Source organism: Electrophorus electricus, chromosome 10, assembly GCF_041902795.1.
Source record: "Electrophorus electricus isolate QZ-2024a chromosome 10, ASM4190279v1, whole genome shotgun sequence".
Lineage (NCBI taxonomy): Eukaryota > Metazoa > Chordata > Actinopteri > Gymnotiformes > Gymnotidae > Electrophorus > Electrophorus electricus.
The window spans coordinates 24,444,629-24,468,276 of record NC_137506.1 but is presented as its reverse complement, the minus strand read 5'-3'; the positions used below and the strand labels follow the sequence as shown (position 1 = coordinate 24,468,276).

The 23,648-nt window shown below is 38.2% G+C and overlaps 2 protein-coding genes across 5 annotated transcripts in view; both read left to right on the top strand.

Annotated features, from left to right (window-relative positions):
• Positions 1 to 2,164, top strand: part of akt1 (AKT serine/threonine kinase 1) — a 36,769-nt gene extending 34,605 nt beyond the window's left edge. For both annotated transcript variants that reach the window (XM_081721195.1, XM_027000216.3), the window contains one exon: positions 1 to 2,164. This exon is cut by the window's left edge and continues 359 nt beyond it. The gene's annotated coding sequence lies outside the window, so the exon portion shown is untranslated.
• Positions 2,165 to 2,996: 832 nt separating this feature from the next.
• cep170ba (centrosomal protein 170Ba) lies at positions 2,997 to 23,320 on the top strand. Of its 3 annotated transcripts, none has more exons than XM_081721897.1 (19): positions 2,997 to 3,253; positions 4,472 to 4,599; positions 6,108 to 6,197; positions 7,575 to 7,655; positions 8,032 to 8,088; positions 8,243 to 8,378; positions 12,105 to 12,218; positions 12,879 to 13,358; positions 14,023 to 14,507; positions 15,322 to 15,495; positions 16,447 to 16,573; positions 16,663 to 18,273; positions 18,891 to 19,131; positions 19,413 to 19,545; positions 19,852 to 19,980; positions 20,072 to 20,160; positions 20,540 to 20,633; positions 20,705 to 20,756; positions 21,257 to 23,320. In XM_081721897.1, the coding sequence occupies exons 2-19, from the start codon at positions 4,495 to 4,497 to the stop codon at positions 21,457 to 21,459; spliced, it is 4,401 nt and encodes a 1,466-aa protein (XP_081578023.1). In that variant the 5' UTR covers positions 2,997 to 3,253; positions 4,472 to 4,494; the 3' UTR covers positions 21,460 to 23,320. The 3 variants fall into 3 exon arrangements, with proteins under 3 accessions (XP_081578023.1, XP_081578022.1, XP_081578024.1); XM_081721896.1 differs by having other exon boundaries at positions 13,900 to 14,507; XM_081721898.1 differs by lacking the exon at positions 15,322 to 15,495 and having other exon boundaries at positions 2,999 to 3,253; positions 13,900 to 14,507.
• The last annotated feature ends 328 nt before the right edge of the window (positions 23,321 to 23,648 follow it).

Here is a 23,648-nt window from a genome sequence, read left to right as displayed (position 1 = left end):
TGTCTGTGGCTCTAGCCAGTTCATTTCATAATACTGTAAAAGGAAAGAACAAACCTTGGAGCAACTGTTTGTTGCTTCTGTGGCCTTTCATTGTTTTTTTCTGAGGATGTGAGAGGGAACACTACACCACATTCTGTCAAAAAAGAAAACAGTTAATATCATGTCAACTTTTATGGCATTTCCTAATTCCAATCAGGTAGATGAACTAATGTAATGCCAAATATCCCTTTGTTTTACTTGCATTTGATAAGACCAATCATTTGGACCAATGGCAATCTTATACATTAAATATTTCAATTGAGCAGGACCTTGCATAACCTGAATAGTAGGTTAATTTCAGATTTATTGACTAGTGCTTAGATCTATGATTTTAAGCTAAATTTACCCCACAGTTGTAATCATTTGTACTGGATGTGCAATACTATAGCAAAATAAAGATGATAGATATTCGTTAGGTAGTGCAGTTGAAACAAGGCCAATTCAGTCTTTCTGAACTAGATTTGACTCCCCCCCCCCCCCCCCCTTAGTAAAAAGGAGCTCGCGTTTCAAGAAAATTCTCTTGAACATTAACAGTGTTGAAAGTGTTGCTCCATACAACCTGTAGCCCTGTATATTTTTAATTGAGTTGTTTGGGTACTCCTCATCATCCTCTCTCGTGATTCCTTCCTTTTTTTTCCTTAAGTCTTTTATTTCTGTATTGGGTGTGTTTCTCCCAGTGCATGTTGCACAACCTCAGTGAGGTACTACAAGTAGAAATACTTCTTTTTACAATTGGGGCTTTGAATCCAAGGAACCCTAGTGGCAGAACCAGCCTTGTAATCTTTTGAAAGGACTGTCTTTTTTAAAATCTGGATTTGTTCTTTATTTATATGTAAAACCAGCAATGACTAGGAGATCGACTTTGCAGGAGAATTGTACTTCCTGCCTCAAATACTGTTGCGTTTGTACATTATCGTTTGGCATTTCTTATACCGTAGAGGAGCCACATGCAAGATTAAACAAATAATGGTGCTTAGCCTTGCAAATTTGGCCATTATTGTTTACACGCTAAAGTTTTGGAAGGGTTTGAGCCTATGTAATAGCTGTTTTTGTTTGATTAGTGTGCTTGAGGCATTTAACAAATGCAGCCATATTATCAGGATTTGATGAACTGAGTATAAGCTGGTCTGGCTTTTGCGCTCAAAATGCTGATTTAGAAACAATGAGATGAACTACAGTGAGACATGTTTAAAAAGTGTAGTTTAGAAAAGACATTATTAAAAATCTTACTTGGAGCTCCTTTACTATTGAAAGTAATATGAACCAGCATTTCTTTACATTAAATTGAGATAAGGTGTAAATACCATCAATTAGTTTTCGAGCTGTTCGGAACAATCCAGTGATGAAACTGGAATGAATCTTGTACAGATACTGGAACCCATTTAAAAAAAGAAAAAAAAAAAGAAGAAAAAAAAAGAAAAACAAAAAAAACCCACATCATGAACATAATTTTAGAAAAAAAACAAAAAAAACTTATTGTCTGTCAATTTTTATTAAGTGCATTATTCGGATCAATGTTCTACTTACACATAATACCGTGCAAACTTTGTCAACATGCATAAATGAATGTAAAGACTCCCCCACCCCCCGTTTCATCTTTGTTAAAACTTATTTTATATATATATATATATATATATATATATATATATAATTTTTTTTATTTTATTTTATTTTTTTTTCTTTCAGTTTAAAGGAGCAATAAGTGGCTTTTAATTTTGTCAATGTGCATATTACTGGCTCACGTCTAGTCATGTACCTTACTTTTACACCTAAATAGGTAGCCTGCGTATTTGACCCAACCACTGAAGAAAGGCACCACTCTACGTTTGGAGTCATAGTTATGTGTCACTTTGTAAAATTCCATGCTTATATATGTCTTCAGGAATCTACTTATTGCTTCTTTAGGGTCTGATTGTTACACTTGCATATGTGTTCACATACTGTCCTGTTATCTTTTTGAAATGGTGAGATATTTTGCTTTTTTTTTCATATCTACCTTTCCTCAACTCTCAAACGAAAGACACAAGCTTTAGTATACAAATAATACAGACCTTGTACACAGATCTGTTATGATTTAGATTTTTTTTCTGTGGAATGAATTGAGCAATTAAAAGGTTTGGCTAAACAGTGTGTTGATTATTTAAGGATATGTTTGCTGTCACATTTAATTGATAATATCTGTAGGTTATCCTTACGGTCTATTTCAGGTGGAAAATAGCTATGCGAAGCACCATATTGTCAGCAGGACAGGTGCTCACAGTGAAACCTCCAAGCTTGGTCGTGTTTTGCCTAGAAAAAGGGGACTTATTACCTTTGCCCGCACCCCCCAATTTGCACGTAATCTAAAATTTGTATGTTTCATTTTTGTGTTAATGGAAATTTCTGGAGTTACTAAATTATCAAGATAATGTTTCTTTTGATTTTGGAAATGCAGTTAGCAAAATTCAAGTAAATTGAGAACAAAATACCTGCATTACACATCATATACAAATGAAGATCTCTTGAAAATCAGTTGAATGTGGTGTCTTCTCTTTGACAGCCCTTTCATGAACTAGAAAAACCAACCGATTATTTTACAGCGATAAGTACGTATTTAATTAAAATTAGACATCGTATAGACAGTCATAGCTATATATTTATTTTAAAAACCTACTAGCACCAATAAATGTATTCTATTAGTGCAGATCCCCATCTACTGGAAACTAATATAAAAGCAACATTAATTTCAGAGAAAGCTACTTAAGAAAAACCCAGTGATTCTGATTTAGTGTGTCTACATGGCGTTTTATTAGTCGTGTGCTAAGCTTATATCATGTAGTCAATCAATTATATCATCACACATAGATCGAAATAAATACTTAGTGAACGTTTTTAAACCTTTGCTTAAAGTAGTCTAGTTTTTATCTTTTAATCTTCCTTTTCCTGTTGTGAGCTCAGTCAGACAGATAGGCAAAGTCGTTTCGTATACTATTTGTTGGCTGGGCTGTGCCGTCGTCGACCTGTAGCCGCCTACCAGGGCTGCAGAGTTGAGATGAGTAACCGAGCTGGGAAAACTCGCTAGCTGACTGGTAATGTCTCAGAAGGAAGGGTGTGTTATAACCACCTGTATGACAATAGCTGTTTGTACTTCGTAATATTTCAACCGATTTCGTAGCTCCTCAGAAAAGAGCTCAACACGTCAGCTATAAAATTAAGCGTAATCTATGTGAGGAAGGTAAGTTAGCCACGCTAGTTATACCGCCTGGTCTGTCTACTGTTTTTTTGGACGATGACGATTGGGAATGTCAAAGTCAAGCTTGTTTCGCACTTGGGAAATGTTTGCTAGCTAGCTAGTTTTCCCCTTTAAGTTCTTTATCTGTGTAAGCATGTGGCTTAATATAACTATCTATGTAGCTAACGCTAGTAGTGTTTATAGACGAACGTTTTTAACTGGGGGGTCGGCGACCTGGGAACGTACTTAGCTAGCGTTAGCTATCTGATTATTTTAATTTTTATTCTATAGCTAATGACTAGCTAACGCTAGCTAGCTAAGCCAGTCCCTTAAAGACAGCTGTCTAGCTTCACATTAAAGACTTTCTTCTTGCCCACAGTGCATCTTTTAATTTACCTATGCTACAATTACTACAAAGGTAGATTTTATTTTGACTGTAAGCACGTTTAATTCGTGTATGTCCAGTGTGCGGTAAGGGAAGACTGAACTTTGTGTCTTGTACGAACTTCCTCTGCCAGATGGATTTAAAGCAGGTAACTAGCGTTAGCTGGCTAGATAGTTAATCAAATTGGAAACCAGGATCTTACCGCGATAAGACCTAATGCGTTGTTTTTTAAGACCGGTGTCAGCCAACCCATGAAATGGCGTCTCGTTTTGACTGAAGAAGTAGAGTAACTAGCTATCTCTGTTTGAATTAAACCATTGATAAATTCATGGTGCTATTTAATGTTTTGTGAAAGGCGTAGGCTAGTTGGCTACGTAGCTTACCTAGGCTAATCAGGAAGCCAAATTAGTGTTTAATAATTGTCAAAAAAAATTCTATCTCAGAGTATTTGTAGGAACTATATTTGACCAGTTTGTTAGCTAGCTACGCAAGTTAGTGTTATATATCTAACCTAGAGTTTTGATTTGAGATTAAGAGTCTACGTTGATACAGTAACTTCTTAAAAGGCATAGACTTGGAACTTTATGTAGCCTGAGTGAAGTGAGCTTACACAAATTCACTTGATCACCTTGTATGAATAGGTGTTAAGTTTAAATGCATGGACAGCTCTCTTATTACCATTACTTAATATAGAAATTGGATGTTTTTGGACCTGAAACATGCTTTATAGGTGCCCTTGGTTTTTAAAGTTGGTGTTTGCTGTTATCTTACTCCCATCTGGTATGTGAAGGCTTCTCTAACACTTTTTTTGTATTTCTGTGAAACATGATAAATAGTCTTTGACAAAGTGTGCGCAAGGATGAGCGTAACATCATGGTTCCTGGTGAGCAGCTCAGGCACACGACACCGTTTGCCAAGGGAGATGATTTTTGTTGGCCGGGATGACTGTGAACTGATGCTACAGGTGAGCTGTGCGCACACACCTACCTCAAAATAAACATTGTGGTGGCAAATATGAATAACTGAACTGCCTGTGTCCAAAAGTAAGGGAAAGGGCAGTAGAATGAAAATAGTCACTTGTTGCAAGGAAGTTTGGATGGGTCAAGGAATGTTTCTTTAAATGGCTTAATGACTTGAGGGAAAACACTCACACGTTCCATCTTTCCATCTCAGTGTCTCTCCACTCCCCAGACCTGATAGCAGCACCCCCCATTCGCTCCACACCCATCTCTCCCACCAATGCTCCCTGTCTTTTTAGACACTGAAAAAAGAACCCTGTCCTTAAAACTGTTTATCCATTTTGCTTTGGCCTGTGGTTAGTTTAGAACGCCTCACTTGCCACAATGGTTAGCTCAACTCAAAAACTCATTCTGTCTATATTCATGCCCAAACTTCAGCCTCTCCCATTTTTTTTCAAAAGGTATGAGCCTGTGATCTCTCTCTGTAAATGCTCACCTTTCTGCTTGGGCACGCACTAGCATTTCCCGGTCATGGCTGCTGGCCGCAGGCTTTAGGTTGTGCTAAAACCATGTTAACATGTATAACAATTGCATCAGAAACTAATAGCAGCTGCGGTTTTGAGACCTGTAACTTGAGTCTGTCATTTTCGTTTAGTGACAGGTTGATCAGCTGAGTCTCAAATGACCCTCAAATGATGCCTTTTTAGCAGCAAGGAGACTTACTGAGCTCCTGTTGCTTACAGTCAACCTGTGCTCTGTTTGTACTAGTGCACCTGAAAAGCTTGCTGTTTACCCTCTGTATAAACATAACACCACCTCAATGAACCCGTGGATGGTCTAGAACAGCAGCATCTTTCATTAGGAACACACTGCTTCCTGCCAGACGTATAATGAAACATCCTAAATACAGATCTTAGTTGCATTAGTCCTTTATAGTTCCATCCATATAAGTCCCACAAATTGGGGAAAGAATGAGATACAACTGTGCTCATATTGAAGGAAATAATGAACACTGAAGTGTTTGAAGGCATGCCTGCATTCGCCTTGTTAAGATCATAGCCCTGATGGGCTCGGTGAGCAGACGGTTGTGGAGGGAAGTTTGAGCACTCTTGTCTTCAGATGCAGTGTTGCTCTGATGAGCACTAACAAGGCTGCAAATAGATCTGGAACCAGAGCACAGCACATTGCCTTTGATGAGCGGCAGATAAGGCCACAGAAGATAATGACCCAAATAAAGCTGCCCTGTAATTACACTTTCCTCTGGACATTTGCTGGTAGTTATCTTCGTTGCAGTTGCTTTGACAGGTTTATATTGAATATATGTTTTGTTCTGTAATAGCTTGGCAGTTCTCATATAGGCCAGCTTGGTTATGCTTTCAGTACCTCCTTTAGATGGCTCATGGGATAGTCTGTTAGCTGTAATTAATGGGATTCTATTTTCTTGCAGTAGTGGAATAAGGCTTCAACATATTGCTAAGCTTCCCTGTGTGATTCTGTTCCTTTCCCCCACCAGTCTCGCAGTGTAGACAAGCAACATGCTGTGATCAACTATGACCCTGCTACAGATGAACACCTTCTCAAAGATCTAGGTAGCCTTAATGGGGTGAGTTCAGATTTGCTCTTCTAATTCAAATATTTCAGGATTGTATAGGTAAAAATCCCCCCTCCCAAACAACAAAACACTTCTTCATGGCCAGACCAAACATTTTGTGAACACTTTTAAGCAATGAATCAATATTTATATTTCTGACTTTTATAAATATTAATATTTTTGTCACATTTGTCAATTCTGACCTATTATGTGAATGGGTATAAGTCATTTGAGGATAGTTTATACAATTGTAATATACAGACAAAGGATTTGTCCAAGCATGCTGAGCACTCTTGAGTTTCTGCCTAAGGCCAATTTTAGGAGGAGTGCCTGATAATATGCATGAAGGAATGAACTTTCTACTGCTTGGAGTCTTTTCTCTTCCTTTCCCTTGTAGCCTTAATACTCAGACAGTACTGGAGAGTAATCAGCCTAGGGTGAATAAGTATTCCTGTGTTGGAGCATCAGGCAGGATCTGAAACTGCTCACAGTATAGTGGGAATGTCTTGGATGTATTCAGTTTCATTCTTGTAGGCAAACATTTAGACTCAGCAAAGCTTTGATTTTGTCTTGCAAAGAAAACAATTAGCCCTCTTTAGACTTAAAGGAAAATAATTTACCTCAGGCTTTTTTTTTTGTCACATCTGTAGCATACCACTATTCACTGGTGGCACATTTGAATGTGGCATCAATCCAAAAATTCCTTTTAACCACTATTTCTTCTCTTCCATGTTCCCTCTTTGACTTTAGATCTTTGAGAAAGCTGTTGGCATCAAGGAGAGTTGCTTACCTCCTTTTGCTAACAATTTACCAGTGAACTCTTGGTGCAGACAGTTTCAGTGTGTGTGAGAGCTGACTCTTTGGTATTTAGGTGTTCTGCATTTTCCTCACTAGTGTATTTTGTTTCTCTGGCCTCTCCACACCCAGATCCTGTAATATACCTGGCACAAGGTGATTAATGTTTAACATGCAGGATATGACTTTCTCTGGGAGAATGGCCAACTGCCAGCTGTACCTTTTTTAATAGTCCCCACACACCCAACTCCTAATGTGGTAAAATACTGCTCAGGCTCTATTGTTTTTCATTACCTTTCTTCCCAATATAACTCTGTTTATCAGATGTCCCCCCACACACAAAAATGACCTATTAATTAATTAATTAATACATACATATATTAATTAATTGATTTTTGTGCTTGTAGCTGGTCTTACTTTAAGATGCTGGCAAACTATTAGGAATTCATTAATGTTACATATGTTACAGCATGTTTTATGGCATTCTTGTTTGCTATGTAAGTTTGAGACTGGTGGACTAAATGTATCCAGTTTCCAGTGTTTACTGAATAGCCTTTTGCATGTTATCTTTCATTTGCCATTGTTCCTTTCCAGACCTTTGTGAACGACTTGCGCATTCCTGACCAGACCTACATCACCCTGAAACTGTCTGATGTTGTTCGCTTTGGATACGATATCCTTCTCCATGCTTAACAAAGCCGTAGCCACACAAAAAAGTTGCCCAGTGCTAATCCTGTGCTTTCAGTCAGGGGTTTGAGATTATGGTCAGTGCTAATCTGAAAATCTCCTGCACTCTTGCCCAGTTGCACTCTAACTGTGGGGGGAGGAGGAGGAAGAAAGAAAATCTGTATATGCAAGAAATTCCATTTAGGCAGTGGCAAATGAAGCAACTTTCTTGTTTGAAACATTTCCCAGGAATCATGCTGCTGTTTACATGATTTTCTATGTGCCATTTTTTTAATCTGTTGCAATACTTTAGCATTAAAGTATAATTTGCATAATTTGCTGCATAATTTCCCTGATGTCACTAAGATCTTAACTCTCATCACATTCTCACGTTTACATCATGGAGCGAAGTCAACACAAAGTTCCAGAGGAGGCTCTTAAGGTACATGTGTGGGCACTTTGCTTTATTGATCTTTACTGATGTCAATGGCAGTCTGGTTCATCTCATTAATGACTGACATACTAGTTCACATTTCTGTGTATGTCCCTAACATATTGAGGTGAATGATGCCTGTTTTGTGTTTCCTGGGGGTCAGCATGAGAAGTACACTAGTCAGTTGCAGATGAGTGTGAAGGCTCTGGAGAGCAGGATGAGTGATCAGGCAGAGAAGAGTGTATCCACAGACTTGCCTCACTCCAAGCAGGACAGGAGTGAGCGCAAAGCCACTGCGGGTAAAATATATATAATTCCTTACATGTGACCTGTAATCAAAGCTGTGACTATTTTGTATTACTCACAAAGATAAACAGTGCCTTCTAGTTAATTTTTACCTTATTGTCAAATGTCTTTGACAACTGAATTTGAAACCTAGATCAGTTTCTTCATAGTTTTGCTTCAAGTTTTATTTTTTTATTATTATTTTTTCTTCCCCTACCATGACCTTTGCTCCTTCAACATTGTTACCCTGAACTTGAGTGAAATGTGGCAGGTTGTGAATGATTGCTTATTAATGGTTCAGTACACAGCAAATGTGAACTTAAATGTGAAGGCTGGTATGAAGGTGAATTGGGTGGATTTTTTGCTTTGGGGAGCACATGAATTGGGCTCTATGATCAGACTGAGCAGAGGAGAGGGTTACTGTTAATGTGTTCAACTGATGGACATGATGCCACTGCAGGTGACCAGTCTCTTGTGCTTCTAGCATGTGACATTGGATTAGCAACATAAGAATTCATTCTAGTTCACAGTGACTCTATGGGCAGCACTGCGAGGATTACCTGTTGCAAGCATAAAATTGGTTTAAGGACCTTCTTCAGCTGAGTTGTATCTACTTCTTTCAAGTAAACGCGAACATGTACATTTGACAGTGGTGACATCATTGTGCATCTTAAAGGATGTTAAAATCTATCAGTTTGAAACTGAAACTGCTGTAATTCTTGTATTCATAAGAAGGCTATAACTTTTTCTGTGATCCTGTATTGAATTGAAAAGGTTTGTTTTTAACTGCCATGAACCCAATATAGAAAGCTGTCAGTGCTTGACAGATGAAAGCAGACTGAAGCACATTCATAGCAGTCTGGAAGTAGCTGGACAGTGAGAAGTTGTTTCTCTGTAGTTCTGTAGTCCAGTACTTTTAATTTGAAGGGGGGGGGGGGGGGGGTGCGATAATGATGTTAAAGTGCAGTGTGTCCAAATTGTAAAACCTTAGTGCTACATTTGAAAAAAAATAAAGAAGCATAGTGTTAAGCAAATGGAATAAGCTTGTCACGTATAGTCCTTTTAAATTAATCAAATTCAGTTGTGTTAAAATTAACTAGAAAGGGAACCAGCTGCAGGTGAACTTAATCATTCTCTTTTAAGTCCTTGCACTTATGAGCTCTGTAACACAGATAAGACACCACAGCTGCCCAAAGACCCTATTTGTGTAACACTGAATTATATTCCATTCATGCTGCTGTTATTTGGCACTACTACAGTTTCATGACGCATGTGACAATAGAGAACAAACACAGAGCTGATACAATACCAAAACAGTTTTAAAAAACTAAAGAGGACACAAACATGTAGGAAATAAATATTGATGCAGAGCCACACAATCCCACGTGCAGCCGTTTTTCTCTAGGGTTTTTTCTAGTGTTTTAGATCTAGAAACTGTCACTGTGAATGACAGAATAAACAAAAGCTACCAGGGCCACTTTGTTTACACAATCAAGTGATCCACAAATAAACTGTACAGAGACCACCTCGGGAACTTGGTCTGAGTTCAGTTTGTTTTGGGGTCTTTTTAGAGGGGTTTGAGTTTGTTTGATGTTTTAACATGTGCAAAAGAAACCATGACGTAGACGTCACGTGCACGTTTGTTTCCTGCTACCCATGGTCTCTCTTTTTTTTTTTTTTTTTTTTTTTTTTTTTTTTAAAGGGAAGAAAAGTACACGGCTTAATGTTCTGCACCTGAGCCTTGTGTTCAAGTCAGTGCTGCATTGTGCAATTGGTTTAACTTGCTTACTTTGTTTAGGCAGCTGTCGTTTAAGGAATATTTCAGTCCATGTGTGTTAAAGGTATTCCAGTTTTTTATTTTGTTTTCCTACACAAGCAAGAATCGAGTCATTCAGTTATAGATGACAGTTGTGCTGTTTCTTAGCATCACTTGTTTATCAACCTCTATTGCATCTGGTCATGAATAGAAAGAGAATGAAGATCTTGATAATGTTTAAGATTACTGGTTTTGGCATACTCCTATGGGTGGTAGATAGCTTGGGCATCTTTGTTAGTCTGTGAAGAACTATAGGTATGCACCACTTCTGCCATTTGTTTCCTGTTGGTGTTTCAAAGTTTCATTGTGGCAACTGAGGCCTGGAGTTGTGCCGCACCTGTTGACTCTGCACTTGTAGCAGTTGTACTGTTCAGCTTTGATGCACCCAGTGTAGAGCTGAAACTATTCCTCAAGTAACTCGATTACTAAATATCATCATGGTCTTTGTATTGAAACTTTTTTAATCCATATAACTATAGCCATGATATTCCTATGCTGCATCATGCCTTGGGCAAAATATGTGCAAAACATCCATCAAGCCAAAAACAGATTCAGTAGCTAAATAGGTTCGCTAAGAACAAAAAAGTGGTAGCATAGTAAAACAACATTTAAATCAAGGTGATATTGTATTACTTCTACCGTAGAAGGCCGGGAGACCATGCTTGGTCATCACTGCAGAGACAATAGAGGTTCCTACAGAAGGGTGCTCATGCATGACCCAGGAGGTCATGCCGTTGCTATTTTATGGAATGTTAGCTGGCAGAGCCACTAGTTTGCTAACTACGTGAGATTTGTTAATTGTACCGGAGCAATTTCTTGTCATGTTTTTTTAGTAGAGATTTTACATTTTTGGATCTATGAAATGGACATTATAGTAAATAGACTGGAGTAAGTTGTTACCTTCAGTCATCAACAAATGAATGAATTGAACGAATTGGTGTAGCACTAGCCAATTAACAAATGGCGAATTGATTTTTTACCTATTTTTTACAATTAAAAAAAAAATATATATTTTTTTTGGTGTAAACCAAACCATTGTGTTCACCAATCATTAATTTTTTTTTTAATTATTCAAAATGTATTTTTGTTGAATTGTTTGGGGTTTTTTTGCATTTGAGAATTTTTTTTATTTAAAACTCAATGTAATATGCCACTTAAATACATGTAAAGTAGGTTTAGTTTTACAGATATTGTATGCAATTTTAAGCAATATAAATTGATTTTTCTAAAATAAACAAGTAGTTCTCCATTTCAGGAGACCTCTCACTCTCATTTGTATATTTACTATTACTCTTTAATACAGCAAAAATATATCTCATCATACTACTCTATTATTCAGTGCAGTAATTGATAAAATACTTCAATTTACTAAAATACTCTATTACTGCAGCCCTCCACTGTAGGCTGTGGGTTTTCAGCTGGCCAGCTGTGTGCTTTGCTTTATTCTGACAGAGAGAGAGAGTCTTTTTGTAATTTCATAGTGTAGAACATTGTTGGCACTTGGATCTCTGCAACACTTACATGTCTTATGTAATTGATCTTTTTTTGCTTCATATTGTTAATGTTGCCTCACTTTGCATGTAAATACAGTTATTGCTGACATTTTATTCTGCTGCTTCCCCAGTAGAAGATTAAATATTGGTAACTGCATTTTTGGTGTCTTTGCAGGCCTGCACTATTCATTTAATGATCCATTCCTATAGCACTGAAGTTAATTACTTTTTATGTTATTTGCTGTGGTAGTATAATTACACTTGGAGACTAATTTCTGTGCTCAGACACATTCAAAACTCAAGCCATTACTAGTTTAGGTCAAAGAGCTTCTATGTGATTTTAACATGAATAAAACAGGTTGGTGAGTCCACAATACCGTTAATTCTGTCAATTATATTATCTTGTGCTCCCTCTTGCTCACTCAATCCAGAACCTCCAGTATCAAAACCTACTCCATTGTATGGCCAGCCCTCATGGTGGGGTGATGTTGATGAGGAGAATACAGGCCAGCAAGGTATACCAAATGGCCATGACAATAGTGCAGGTAGGTAACATTCTGACTTTTCCAACCATGCTCACGTATCGGCTGACATTTGGTTCATTTACCTAAAAGAACCTGCTAAAAGCAGTAACATTAAATGTCAAAATGTGAAATCTGTAAAACAAAAGAAAAGCTCATAGGATTGGCACTGTTTTGGAACAGCCCAACAACTGTGCCCCAAAGAGTTCAAACCACTGGAGTCTATAAAACGTCCGCAGTGTCGTATCCATGTTTGCATGGAAATCTCAGCATTGTTGTTTTTGTTTTAGGGATTTTCAGGATAAAATCTCTAATTTAGGGATTTATTTTTGAATAACCACCACCAATATTCACTTCTAGCAGCAATCCTGACATATTCTATTTGAATCACCTGTCAAAAGTACAGAAATTGGGCATTATTTTTAATTTCAAGAGATTCACTGAAGTCCTTACAAATAGTGCTGTAAACACAACTGTGGAAAGTGTAGTTGCATAGGACACCTGTTAGACTCCTTACAATGTAAGTTACATATTCTGTGTAGCTTTAGGCTGAAAAGTGAAACGTTGTCATTTGAAGAATAACCTGGACTGAGAACACGTGTAAGGCTCCTGGAGACTAGAACTGTTGTGTAAATGGGTACCTGATTAACCATATTAATTTTTTTTTTTTGTGCTGCTGCACAGAAAACCAGAAAGAAGACTCTGGGCATGAGGTTAGTAGCTCCTACTGTGAGCATGAAAATGGCCAAGCTAAGTCTATTTACTCATACCAACGGGATGGGAATTACTTTGAGACTTCTACCGTGGAGTTGTCAAAAACCAAAACTGCAGCGTCAGATGTCCAAGTGATCCCCACAAGAGACACAAGCAATAGGCCTCCCTTTACACCCCCTGTAGTGCAGAGTCATGCATCCTTCACCATTGAGTTTGATGACTGCACTCCTGGAAAGATCAAAATCAAAGACCATGTTACCAAGTTTTCCTTCCGCCAACGCAAAAATCCCACCAAGGACTCTGTTGGAACACCAAAAGAGGTAATATCGGCACAGAGCAAAGTGGCTGATTGGCTGGTACAGAGTGATCCAAGCATAATGAGAGCATCCAGGACAGAAGATCTTTACAATACGAAGAGTGACCGCTCCATAAACAAAGAGAGTCTCAAAGGTAAGAAGGTTGCAAGTGTGGAATAAGTATGTGTGTTTATTTAATCTGTCTAACCCAGTCTATCTTAAGTTTTTCATGTAGAGCATTAGTGCCGATATTTTTACTGGATATTGCATACATATTGTGTTTTACATAGAAGTTAAATGTGACTTTTGATTTGCATCCAAAGAAGTAACAAAGGAATTTGTTGTTTTGCTATCTAGAGTAATACTTTGAGACATGTGGGTGAATAGGTCACAGCTTTGATGTGCTAAACAAATTGTGATATTGCTGTAACACTTGGTGGTGTTAGATGGATTTGAGGACAGAACTCAATGTGAATCTGAAATTCTTGCCTCAAATACTTGACATTTCAACATTGGAGTGTTCAGCTGCACAACTTTTCACTCCACCAGAGAGAGAGGAACCTCTTATCAGCTCATTACGATCGCAAAGTCAAGGCAAACAGGAACCTCAGCAAGCTTTTATTATTAAGTTCTTTGACAATGCATGAAAGAAGTGCACTCTTTTTTTTTTTTTACCAATAACATGTCTCCTCCAGAATCCCATGTTGTTCTCAAAGAAAGAATTGACAAGATGAAAGGAGCACCTCTGCCTGGAGAGCAGTCAACACCATCGACTTTATATAACACTCCCACTCAACAGTTTACTGTTCCTCTGAAAGGTTCTGATGGTTCCCAGAGAGGTGGATCTCTAAGAAGGGAGAAGACTGACATTCATGCCAGTACCTCCAGCTTTTCTTCTCGCTCAGCTTCTTTGAGAGCATTTGGCAGTGTGGGCCGCAAGTCCAAACTGACCCAGGACTTTCAGACTGAGCTCCTTGGGGTGTCAAAACCTAATTCATCTGCCACTTGGGAGAAGCTTCCATCTTCTACATCCTTACCAGCTTCCAACACACACTGCATAGTAGAAAAGAATCCTCCCACCCCATCTCTACCGCCAGCCCATTCCATAAATCAAACTTTTGCATCATCACCACACCTGCAGCAAGTGCCTTCAGAACCTCTGTTCTCACCAACATCAGCCAGTTGCACAGATGCCAAGACCCCAAAGGAAGAGGAGGATAGCCTAAGCGATGCAGGCACCTACACTATAGAAGCAGAGGGCCCTGATAAAGAGGTGGACCAGGCACGTAACAAAATTGATCAGGTACATTTTTTTTTCTTTACTTTGATAGTCTGATATTTCATTAAACTGTTGTAAGGCTTAATGACTGAAAGTATACTTTTAAAACTAGAGTGAGTTTCCTTCTACCGATGTTTTAGAGGATAGAAGTTTTTTGTTTTGTGGTAATTTATTTTCCTTAAAGTAATATGCAGATATGCCTTGATTTTGCTTTGTGATTTCTTCAGTGTTTCAAGTTTACCATGGTTGTTTTTCAGGTGCAATGTGTGAGAACTGTATTGCACAGGTTTGCAGCAATCATAGGATATCAGTTTGAAATTAAATCAGTATGTAGAAATGTGTAGTGGGAGTTTAGTGATTTGATATCCTCAAGTCAAGAGAATATGTAGACCAATCTGAAGTAGAAACAAACATGTTTTATGGTAACTTTCATGCTTAGGTAAAACTGTATCTTGCTTTACTTTTAAGAGAAGGTTGCTAGGTGTTACCTTACCAAACGTTGTAGACTATAGTTTTAACACTATATTAAAACTAAACATAAGTGGAATAATGACTTGGTTCCTTTTCTACTCTTTAAATCTTAGAGTTAACATTAACAATTAAAATTATATGTTGAAGATCTCTGAGATCTGATGCACATATTTATTGAGCACAATGTTTATTGAGCGTTACACTTTGTCAGCTAGTATTTGATGATCCTGCTGCACTTAATAAGGACTATCCAATTTCATCTGATTGACATCAGATGGCATACATAATGCTCCACTCATGCATGTCCACAAAAGTCCACAAGACTTTTACAAACTCAGCCCACTCATGCATTCTTTGTTCCTGACAGGTGTTTGGTGTATGTGATTGCCCTGAATGGAGCAGTCAGCCATCAGCAACAGTGTATAGACCTATATTTGGTGACAGGGAGGGCAAGGATAGCCTTCAACTTAGTGAGAGTAATCCTGGCCCAGCACTGAGCCACTATCCAGGTTGTAGTGACCCTGCCAAGGGTCCAGCACAGGTAACCTTACACCTGGGTCCTAAATGTCTTTATGCTGGTGGCTATAGCTCAAAATCATGTGTCACTCTGTCTGTCAAGTAATCAATCAACTGATTACTGGTTTATTCATCCACTGATTCATCTGTGTTTTAAGGGGGCCAAGTATGTTATTTTTCTTCTGTCAGGGCTGCTGCTGGATAGAGCCGAGAGCCCTGCCATCTATGCTTAATGATTCCTCTCAACAGTTCTCAGCTCACATCTCATTTGGGACCAGTCAGAATCCATTAAAGGTTATGATGATGTCTGAAAAGTTAGATCTCAGAAGATTGGCATCCATGCCAATACCTTTCACAGTGCTCAGTTCTGAAGACCTTCATGCTAGGATGGATCACAGATCCAAACTGAAAGGTTCTGGTACAGCTAAGAATTAAGCTCTAGATGTATTCCAATGCATCTGATCTCCTTTGAGTAGTGCCAAGAGAAAACTTGGATGCGATTTCTTAATGATGAACATAGATATTTTATAATATAATGGGGGGCAAAAAGTATCTTCAGTATTGGTACAACATTAAATTGTCATTTGGTTCTCTGATGAGCTTTTTTTTTTCCCCTCCCTGGGACCTGCTGAAAGCCTTTTCTATTTTTGTGTTGTCCTGTCACTCTTTCCTTCTACGGTTTCTTTGGGGATGAGTGAGGTGATTATTTAAAGGGATGTGGATTCCTTTTCTAGGTTTTGCCTTTTTATGTCTTAATGACAATGTATTAATGTTGCCAGTCTAAAGGATCATGTCTGAACAACAGGTCTGTCTTACTTTGAAAGACCTCATAATTTGGCCTGTATAACCTTTTATGAAATTAGTTCATGTTTAAAGTTGATTAAAGTTGTTAATCAGTTAAAGCTAACCCTGTTGTGCTTGAAAATCATGCTTGTAGCTCTTCCCCCCCCCCCCCCCCTTTTCTGTTTCAACACAGGAGTCAATGGCTTTGACATCTAAGGCACCTAGGTGGGTTTCCCGCTGGGCTGGTTTGGCTGACAGCTATTCTGATTCCAGTTCAATTTCGCAACTCTTGGATGTCCCGGCAAAGACAGTTCAACTAGGTAGCAGTAGGATCCCTTATTTATTTGTGTATTTCCATACTTTATTTAAAGCAATAATGTACTTAATTTTTATACCTGCATTCAAACAGGTGGACAAATTATCCAGCAGTCTGTGCTTACTCAGAACCTTGACAACACAGAGTTGGAAAGTAGCCACAGTTCCAGAACACGTCGGATTTTACCTCAGTTGCCCTATAGAGAAAAAATGGAAACGTCACCATTCAGCATTCACATCCAGTCAGACTCTCACCAGACTTATGATGGTGAAAAGATAAACATGAGAGGTTCATGTCAAAAACAAGACCTTCAGAAGCTTTGTGTCCATGATGATCTGGACCCAGATAGCCTGAGTGATGCCAGCAAGTCAGATGATGGCTCTATTGTGGATCAAGGTAGAAAAAGTAGTGCTGAAAGAACAGAGAAGTCTGTGTCACAGATTAAAACTCAGACACCTTCTAAAAAAGACCTTACATTCACCTCTGGTGAGGCTAAGATGGTGAAAGACCAAGATTCTACTCCCAAGTTTTCTACAGCTACTATAACTAGACAGTATGGAAGCCAGAAGAATGGCAAGTCCAACTCCTCTCCTTCAGAGAAGGATGTCTCTCAGGGCGTGGAAAATTCAGTGCAACTTGTCAGGCAAGAGAGCTTTACCAAGGATAGGTCCAGTGATGACATTCATTTTACAAGATTGCCCCATATCTCAACTCCATTATCTAGCAATGATTCAAATGCAATCAAAGGTATGTGCAGCAAAGATACTCAGTCTTACCTCAAAGAGACAGAGAATGTCCTTGCAACTTTGGAAGCCAATCTAAAAGTGCAGAAGAATGGCAGCGTGCCACTCACTGTAGAGGACTCACTTTCTGGGGAATCGGATGTAGACACTTCAAGTACAGTCAGTCAGTGTAGTGGTAAAAATGTTCTCACGTCCATCCCCAAGAAACCATTGATTCTCAATGAACTCTTGAGGAAGAAGAAAACTTCCAAACAGCAAGCTGAAGAGCAAACCTGTTTCCAGTCATCTGGTGATGCTTTGTCTCAGTTCAGCAGGTCCAGTTCAACAGAAGACTACAAGGGTGATAAGGTTAAGCGTTTTCAGTTACATCGTAGTTCAGGAAAATGTGAACCTCAAGATTTTGCCAAAGCGCCTCAAAGCTCTACCACTCACAAGTGGCATGAAGCTGTCTCAGACCAGGAGTCCAGCTCCCGACCTGTTCATAAAAGGTATACTGTTCCCCTTCAGAAAGAAAAGTCAAGTAAGAGTATAAAAAATACATTGGTCCAAGCACTGACCCGATCTCACAGCCTTTCTGCGCCAAGACCAACAAGGACCTCCATGCTCCGCCGTGGCCGCCTAGATGAGGCATCAGACAATGATGGTACAGAGGCTAACCGCCCATCTCAGAACTCTGATACCAAACCTACTAGTAGACCCCAGGACAGCAAGAAAGTTTCACGGCTAGACATCCTGGCTTTGCCAAGAAAGAGAACAGGCTCTTTTACCACACCCAGTGACACAGAGTCCTCAGCAGACAAGACTGGCTTTTCCAACTGCAGCTTGGGGTCTGGATTTTCAGTGCGGAAGGCTTCAGTGCCTGAGCTCAAGACCAGTGCACAGAAGGGATCAGGGTTAACGGGCAAGCAACCAATCACCCGTGGCCGATCCAGTAGTGCAAAATACCTTAGCAGTACTACCAGTGAGTATGATGATGCCCACAGTTTCTAATTAATTGAATTTCTTTGTCAAAGTAAAATGGTCTAATTATGTCAAAAGTATTATGATTCTACTTTTCATCTATGCTTTTATAATATTTTTGTGGAAGGTTTTGTTGAATTTTTAAAAGTGACTTTATTCATTCATAAATAATGAACCTCAAAAACAAACAGGAATCATATTGTCATGTCCCTTTCCTTTACCTTTGTTTCTACTCTTAATGGATTAATATAATCTGTTTCTGCTTAAATCCCTGACCCAGTGATGTGCTGTTAGTTTCTTTTGCACACCTGAGCCAGTGACTCTTAACAGATCAGTGCTTTTACTAGTGCTGCAATTTACTAATTTAATAGTTTTCACATACTAATAGACTATATGGTTACCATTTAAAGTGCTCAATTCTGTGGAATGGCATATTATGACAACTGACTAAGCACTTTGTGATCACTTTAAAGCCTTATTTGCCAGTGGGAACTGGTAGTCTGGTGTTTCTGTTTCTTCTCATATGTTTGGTCTCTTCTTTCTTTGTTTTTACCTTTCTTCTATACTGATTACCCTGGTGCACTCCCAACTCTCCTCGATACAATCTCCTGGGCCAAGGCTCTAGGAGACATCAAAAAGGCTCTGACTACACCTCCACTTCAGAGGAGGAATATGAGTCTAACCTTAGCACACCTAAACATAAACGCTCCCACCATTCAGATTCAGGACCCTTGCACACCTCCAGAACCCAGAATCTTGGTCCAATGCGGGCTCTGCCTAGAACCGGAGACTCTGAGGAGGAGGGATGTGAGCATGATTCCTTTCAAAACTGGACAACACACAGTGCAGAGATTGCCAGGTAACTAAAGCTGTACAAAATAATCAGAAATTGTACACCATATTCAGATTTTAAAATGAGAGATTTGTGGAATGGGTGATTGGTCAGTTCAGGGATATTCCAAATATTGTGGTTCCTTTTCATATTTGATATAAAAGGAACCAGAATTTGAACCCAGGTTCTGAAAAAAAACCTGCCTGAAAAAAATTTTATTCTGCTGTAAACTTTTAGTTTTTAAAACGAGTGATAAATTGGGTCTGAGGCTGGCAGTCAAGAGTGGAATATATTTTATTCTGTGGTAGGCTGAGTCAGGACCTGGCAAAAGACTTGGCCATCCTGGCCAGAGAGATTCATAACGTTGCTGGAGATGAGCCCCAGAGTTCTGCTGTTCCTGATGCCACAAAACTAGTCTCTGCTACCTCTGTCAGTGAGGAGGTAACCCTTTCATGTCTTTTTCTAACACAAACTGCTTTCACCTCCTTTAGAAGTTTAGAAGCACTTTATTGGCACTGTCTCTCTGAGTGCTTCACTGTAATTTGCATAGGGTCTGACAGATGTAAACATTTGTCACTGATACTGATTTTAAGGATGTAGGAATTCTGATGTACCTTGAAAAAAGCATGAACACCAGCTGGACAATTTGGTTAAATATAAGAAATATTTACCTTTCTTTTTTAATGTTTGTGAAAGTTTCAGAGATTATGCATGATCACACATACATGATGCTATAATTATCTTTAGTTACAGCATCAGATTCCTGAAACCAGCCTAAACCACCCTAAGGTTGTACCAAGCTTGGTTGGGCTCATGAACCCTGATCAAACTATTAGTGACCAAGGCTTCAAACAACACAGCTGTAACCAGGAACTGGTAATAGGACTCTTTCATATTCCCCTTTTGTCCATTATTTAAAATGTATTTATATTTGGGCATTCTCATTATGATATCTGTCTTGCTTTAGGTTACTCTAAATAATGGAATGCTGAGTCCTGTCTCCCAGCTTTCCATGGCTATCCGAGAAAACACAGAGCAGCTGACTGAAAAAATCAAGTATGTAATTGACATGTAGCTGTATGTAACTTTTGGTTATTTCATCTTGCCACAATTCTTATTTTTAATTGACACCTAGTGTCTCAAAATGTGTACTGACCAAGTATCAATTGTGTACAGTTGAATTTGCATATTACACGCAATACATATGTTACAAATAATTTTCAGTGCATCCTGAATAGGGAAATTATTATGCAAAATATTTTTCTTTATGCCTGTGTAGATCCCAACATAATATATAGTGGAAATTTGTTCCAATATCACAATATTATCACACTGTCAAACAAAAAAGGAAAATATACTTTTACTCTGAGACAATCTGCTGTTGCTTGTTGCATTTCATTGATTTTTAAGTTGTTCTCTTTCTATATGCCTTCAGGCTTTTGTTCAATAATAAGACAGATGTTTGGAAAGAGATTGAAGCAAAGATTAATGCTGCTGCTGATTCTCTTCCTTTGGAAAGTCCAAACAAGGTTTGTCTGTCTCTCCACTTGTTTAAAGGTGGGCTTTCCTTTCACTTCATGACATGTTTTCTTGGTTCTAGGAAATAACGTCTATCCTTCGAGAGCTCAAGGGAATACAGAAACGATTGGAAGGTCAGTGATTTGCTTTTGTCTGCTGTCACTATAATGATGCCATATGAAATTACCTTCTAAATGCAATAAAGTTATATCTTGGCAAAAAAGCAAATTGTCAGAATCCTGTATGTGTAGCTATTTTCCAAGATTTGTAGGATCCTGCCGACTTTTTGAATTATGAATGAAATATCACTTGTCAAGGAGGACTACATAGGCAGCACCCACATTTCCAATGAAAAATTTGAATAATGATATATGTTACTATATTTGATTACGGATTTCCTGTTTAGGTAATTTCACACACATTTTGCTAATGTGGTTCAGAATTTAGTATGACTTGCTGTAATCTATAAAAATGAACAAAAATTCAGCGTAAACCTAAGCGATAATTGCCCTCCAAGGTGGTAGCCCCCATTACGTTCAGCCATACGTTCAGAGTTTTTTGGGGTTATACATCATGCATACTAAAATATTACAGGGTGAATGTCAGTAATGCTGTTAATTTACGTTTTCTGCAGTTATGAATGCAATCATTGATCCCAGTAGAAACTCAGACCTGACCAAGTCCTTAGTGGCAGGAGGCCACTCTGCACCCTGTGAAAGGAACATCAGGCCTTCTCCAAGGACCTGGAGGCCTGCTTCCTCCCAGCATGGTGGTGGCCCTTCACCTAGTTGTCAGCAGTTAGGTAGGGAGTCAGATAGGGATAGTGTTGTGGTATGAGAGTGACTAAGTTATCCAACTCTTCCTCCTCTAAACCTGTCTGTTTAACAATCTCCCTTACACACCCCCACTACATGTCCTGTCTACTAAAAGTGCTCTGCAGTCATGGCAGACAAATCAGTTGCCCATGTCGGGGCATGCCACTTTAGTTTACCTGATTAAATGGTTTGACACTGGTTCATTTGCACCCTTGGATGTATATATTGCACAAGACAACTTTTTCATACAACACTAATGGGCTATCAGTAAGTTTCAGAAAAGATTAAGGTATTTTCAGAACTCTGTGAGAGCTGTGCCATGCTTAATTTAAACTATGCATGATGACACTATTTGAATTGTATCGCTGTTATCGTTTGGATCAAAGTAATGATGAACATATTAAAGTCAATTAATTTACAGAAATTTTTAGCTTTATTCAGGGTATTTTGTATGGTGAGGATTCATTAAAGAATGTATTAAATGAATGTATTTGTTATACACACAATATCTCAAATGGTGAATTTAAATTAGTTTTTTTATTGTATTGTCTTTTTATGTATTCTGATGAGAGTAGAAGGCCAATTTGTGATTTCTAAAATGCATCCATGTAGACAATAGAAGTATCTGTACTCAATGACAAATTCTCTTTATTGACCTTTGTGCTAACAAAATACCCATACATACTTATTGTATGAATACGGAAGTAAAATAACACATGCCTTTTGATTTAAATCATTCATTTGAAATATACAATAAATATTCACGTTTCTGAAAATATGAAAAACTCAAGTTGGGCTCATCCAGAGCTGTTGTAGTGCTGAGGACATGGAACTTTATTTCTATAGTTTTTAATCCCCAGTTAAAGGCCAAAGATTAAAGAAATTTGCAATTAATTTGTACCTAAGACTGTTGGTTATTAGAGTATGCCAAAGAATATATGTACAAAAACAATCACTGCTTCCTATTTTGTACATTACCTTTTCCCTGTGTCAGTTTACCAGAGTGTGTGTTCACATGTTAAATGTGAACAAGTAGAGCTTGCTGGAGGAGAAATGCACATGGAAAAAGATTAATGAGAAATCCTTTGCCTCAACTGCTATTTCTAAAGTATCATCAAGTGACCATCAGTGCCAGAAGCTCTTGACCATTTTTTATATAAATGCAAACAAATTCAAGTGTAGCTGCTGGCTGTGTTTTGTTGCCAAATGTAATATGATTATATGTATAAAAACTAAAGTCTTTGTGGAAGGCTGTTGGTTTACATTGATGGACAGTGTGTCTGGCTATTCTCATTTCTTTTTCTGAAATGGAACTATTTTCATTTCCTCCTTCCAGTGAGTGGGAGGCATTTCATGTATGCAATGTATTGGAACAGTTTACACACTATGTAGAATGGGTTTGGATTCAGCTGAGAATTCCAACCTCCAAAAGCGCTTTAGTTTAATAGAGATGTACGTTCTCGGTACAAGATAGTTTTGGCAAAGATATATAACTATATTTTTACAAACAATGCTGCTTAAATTTTGGTTTTAGTGGTCTCCTTTTGCACAACCACAACTTTGGTAGAACCTGATTTGCCAAAGGTTGAAACTAAATTATCATAGAATGTTTCTGTTACATGTTCCCCATGTGTTTGGTTATGTAATTCCCAACTCATGAGATAAATATGGAGGTAAACATCCAGTGACAGTCTAAACCTTGCTTTTGTCTTTCTTTTTTTGTTTCATAATTATTTTTCAAATTTATGTAATACTTTGATTTAAGCAATTCTATGTAGAGTATAAAAATGTCTGGTCTTCACTGTGATGTAACTATTTTTTCAAGATTGGATTCAGACCATTTTGTACATAGGGTAAATCGATTAAAGGTATTAATGAGTGTGTGTGTGTGTGTGTATATATATATATATATAGAGAGAGAGAGAGAGAGAGATTAGGGGTGGGACTCGGTTAAAAAAAAATTAATTAGAAGCTTTGTAATTAATTAATCGAATTAATTAATCTTCACAATAACCTGTTTTTCTTCCCTTTCCTCATCATACAGCTGCTGGATTTTTTTCGACATTGTCTTTCTGGACGGCAGTTCGTAACTTGCATCAGCTGACGCAATTTGCAGCGTCTCTTGTAACCCTTTATCTTCGACCACAGAGAGCGGTCTACAGTCCACAGCAATCCATCTCGCCAGTGAATTGGTCAATTTGTCTGACGTGG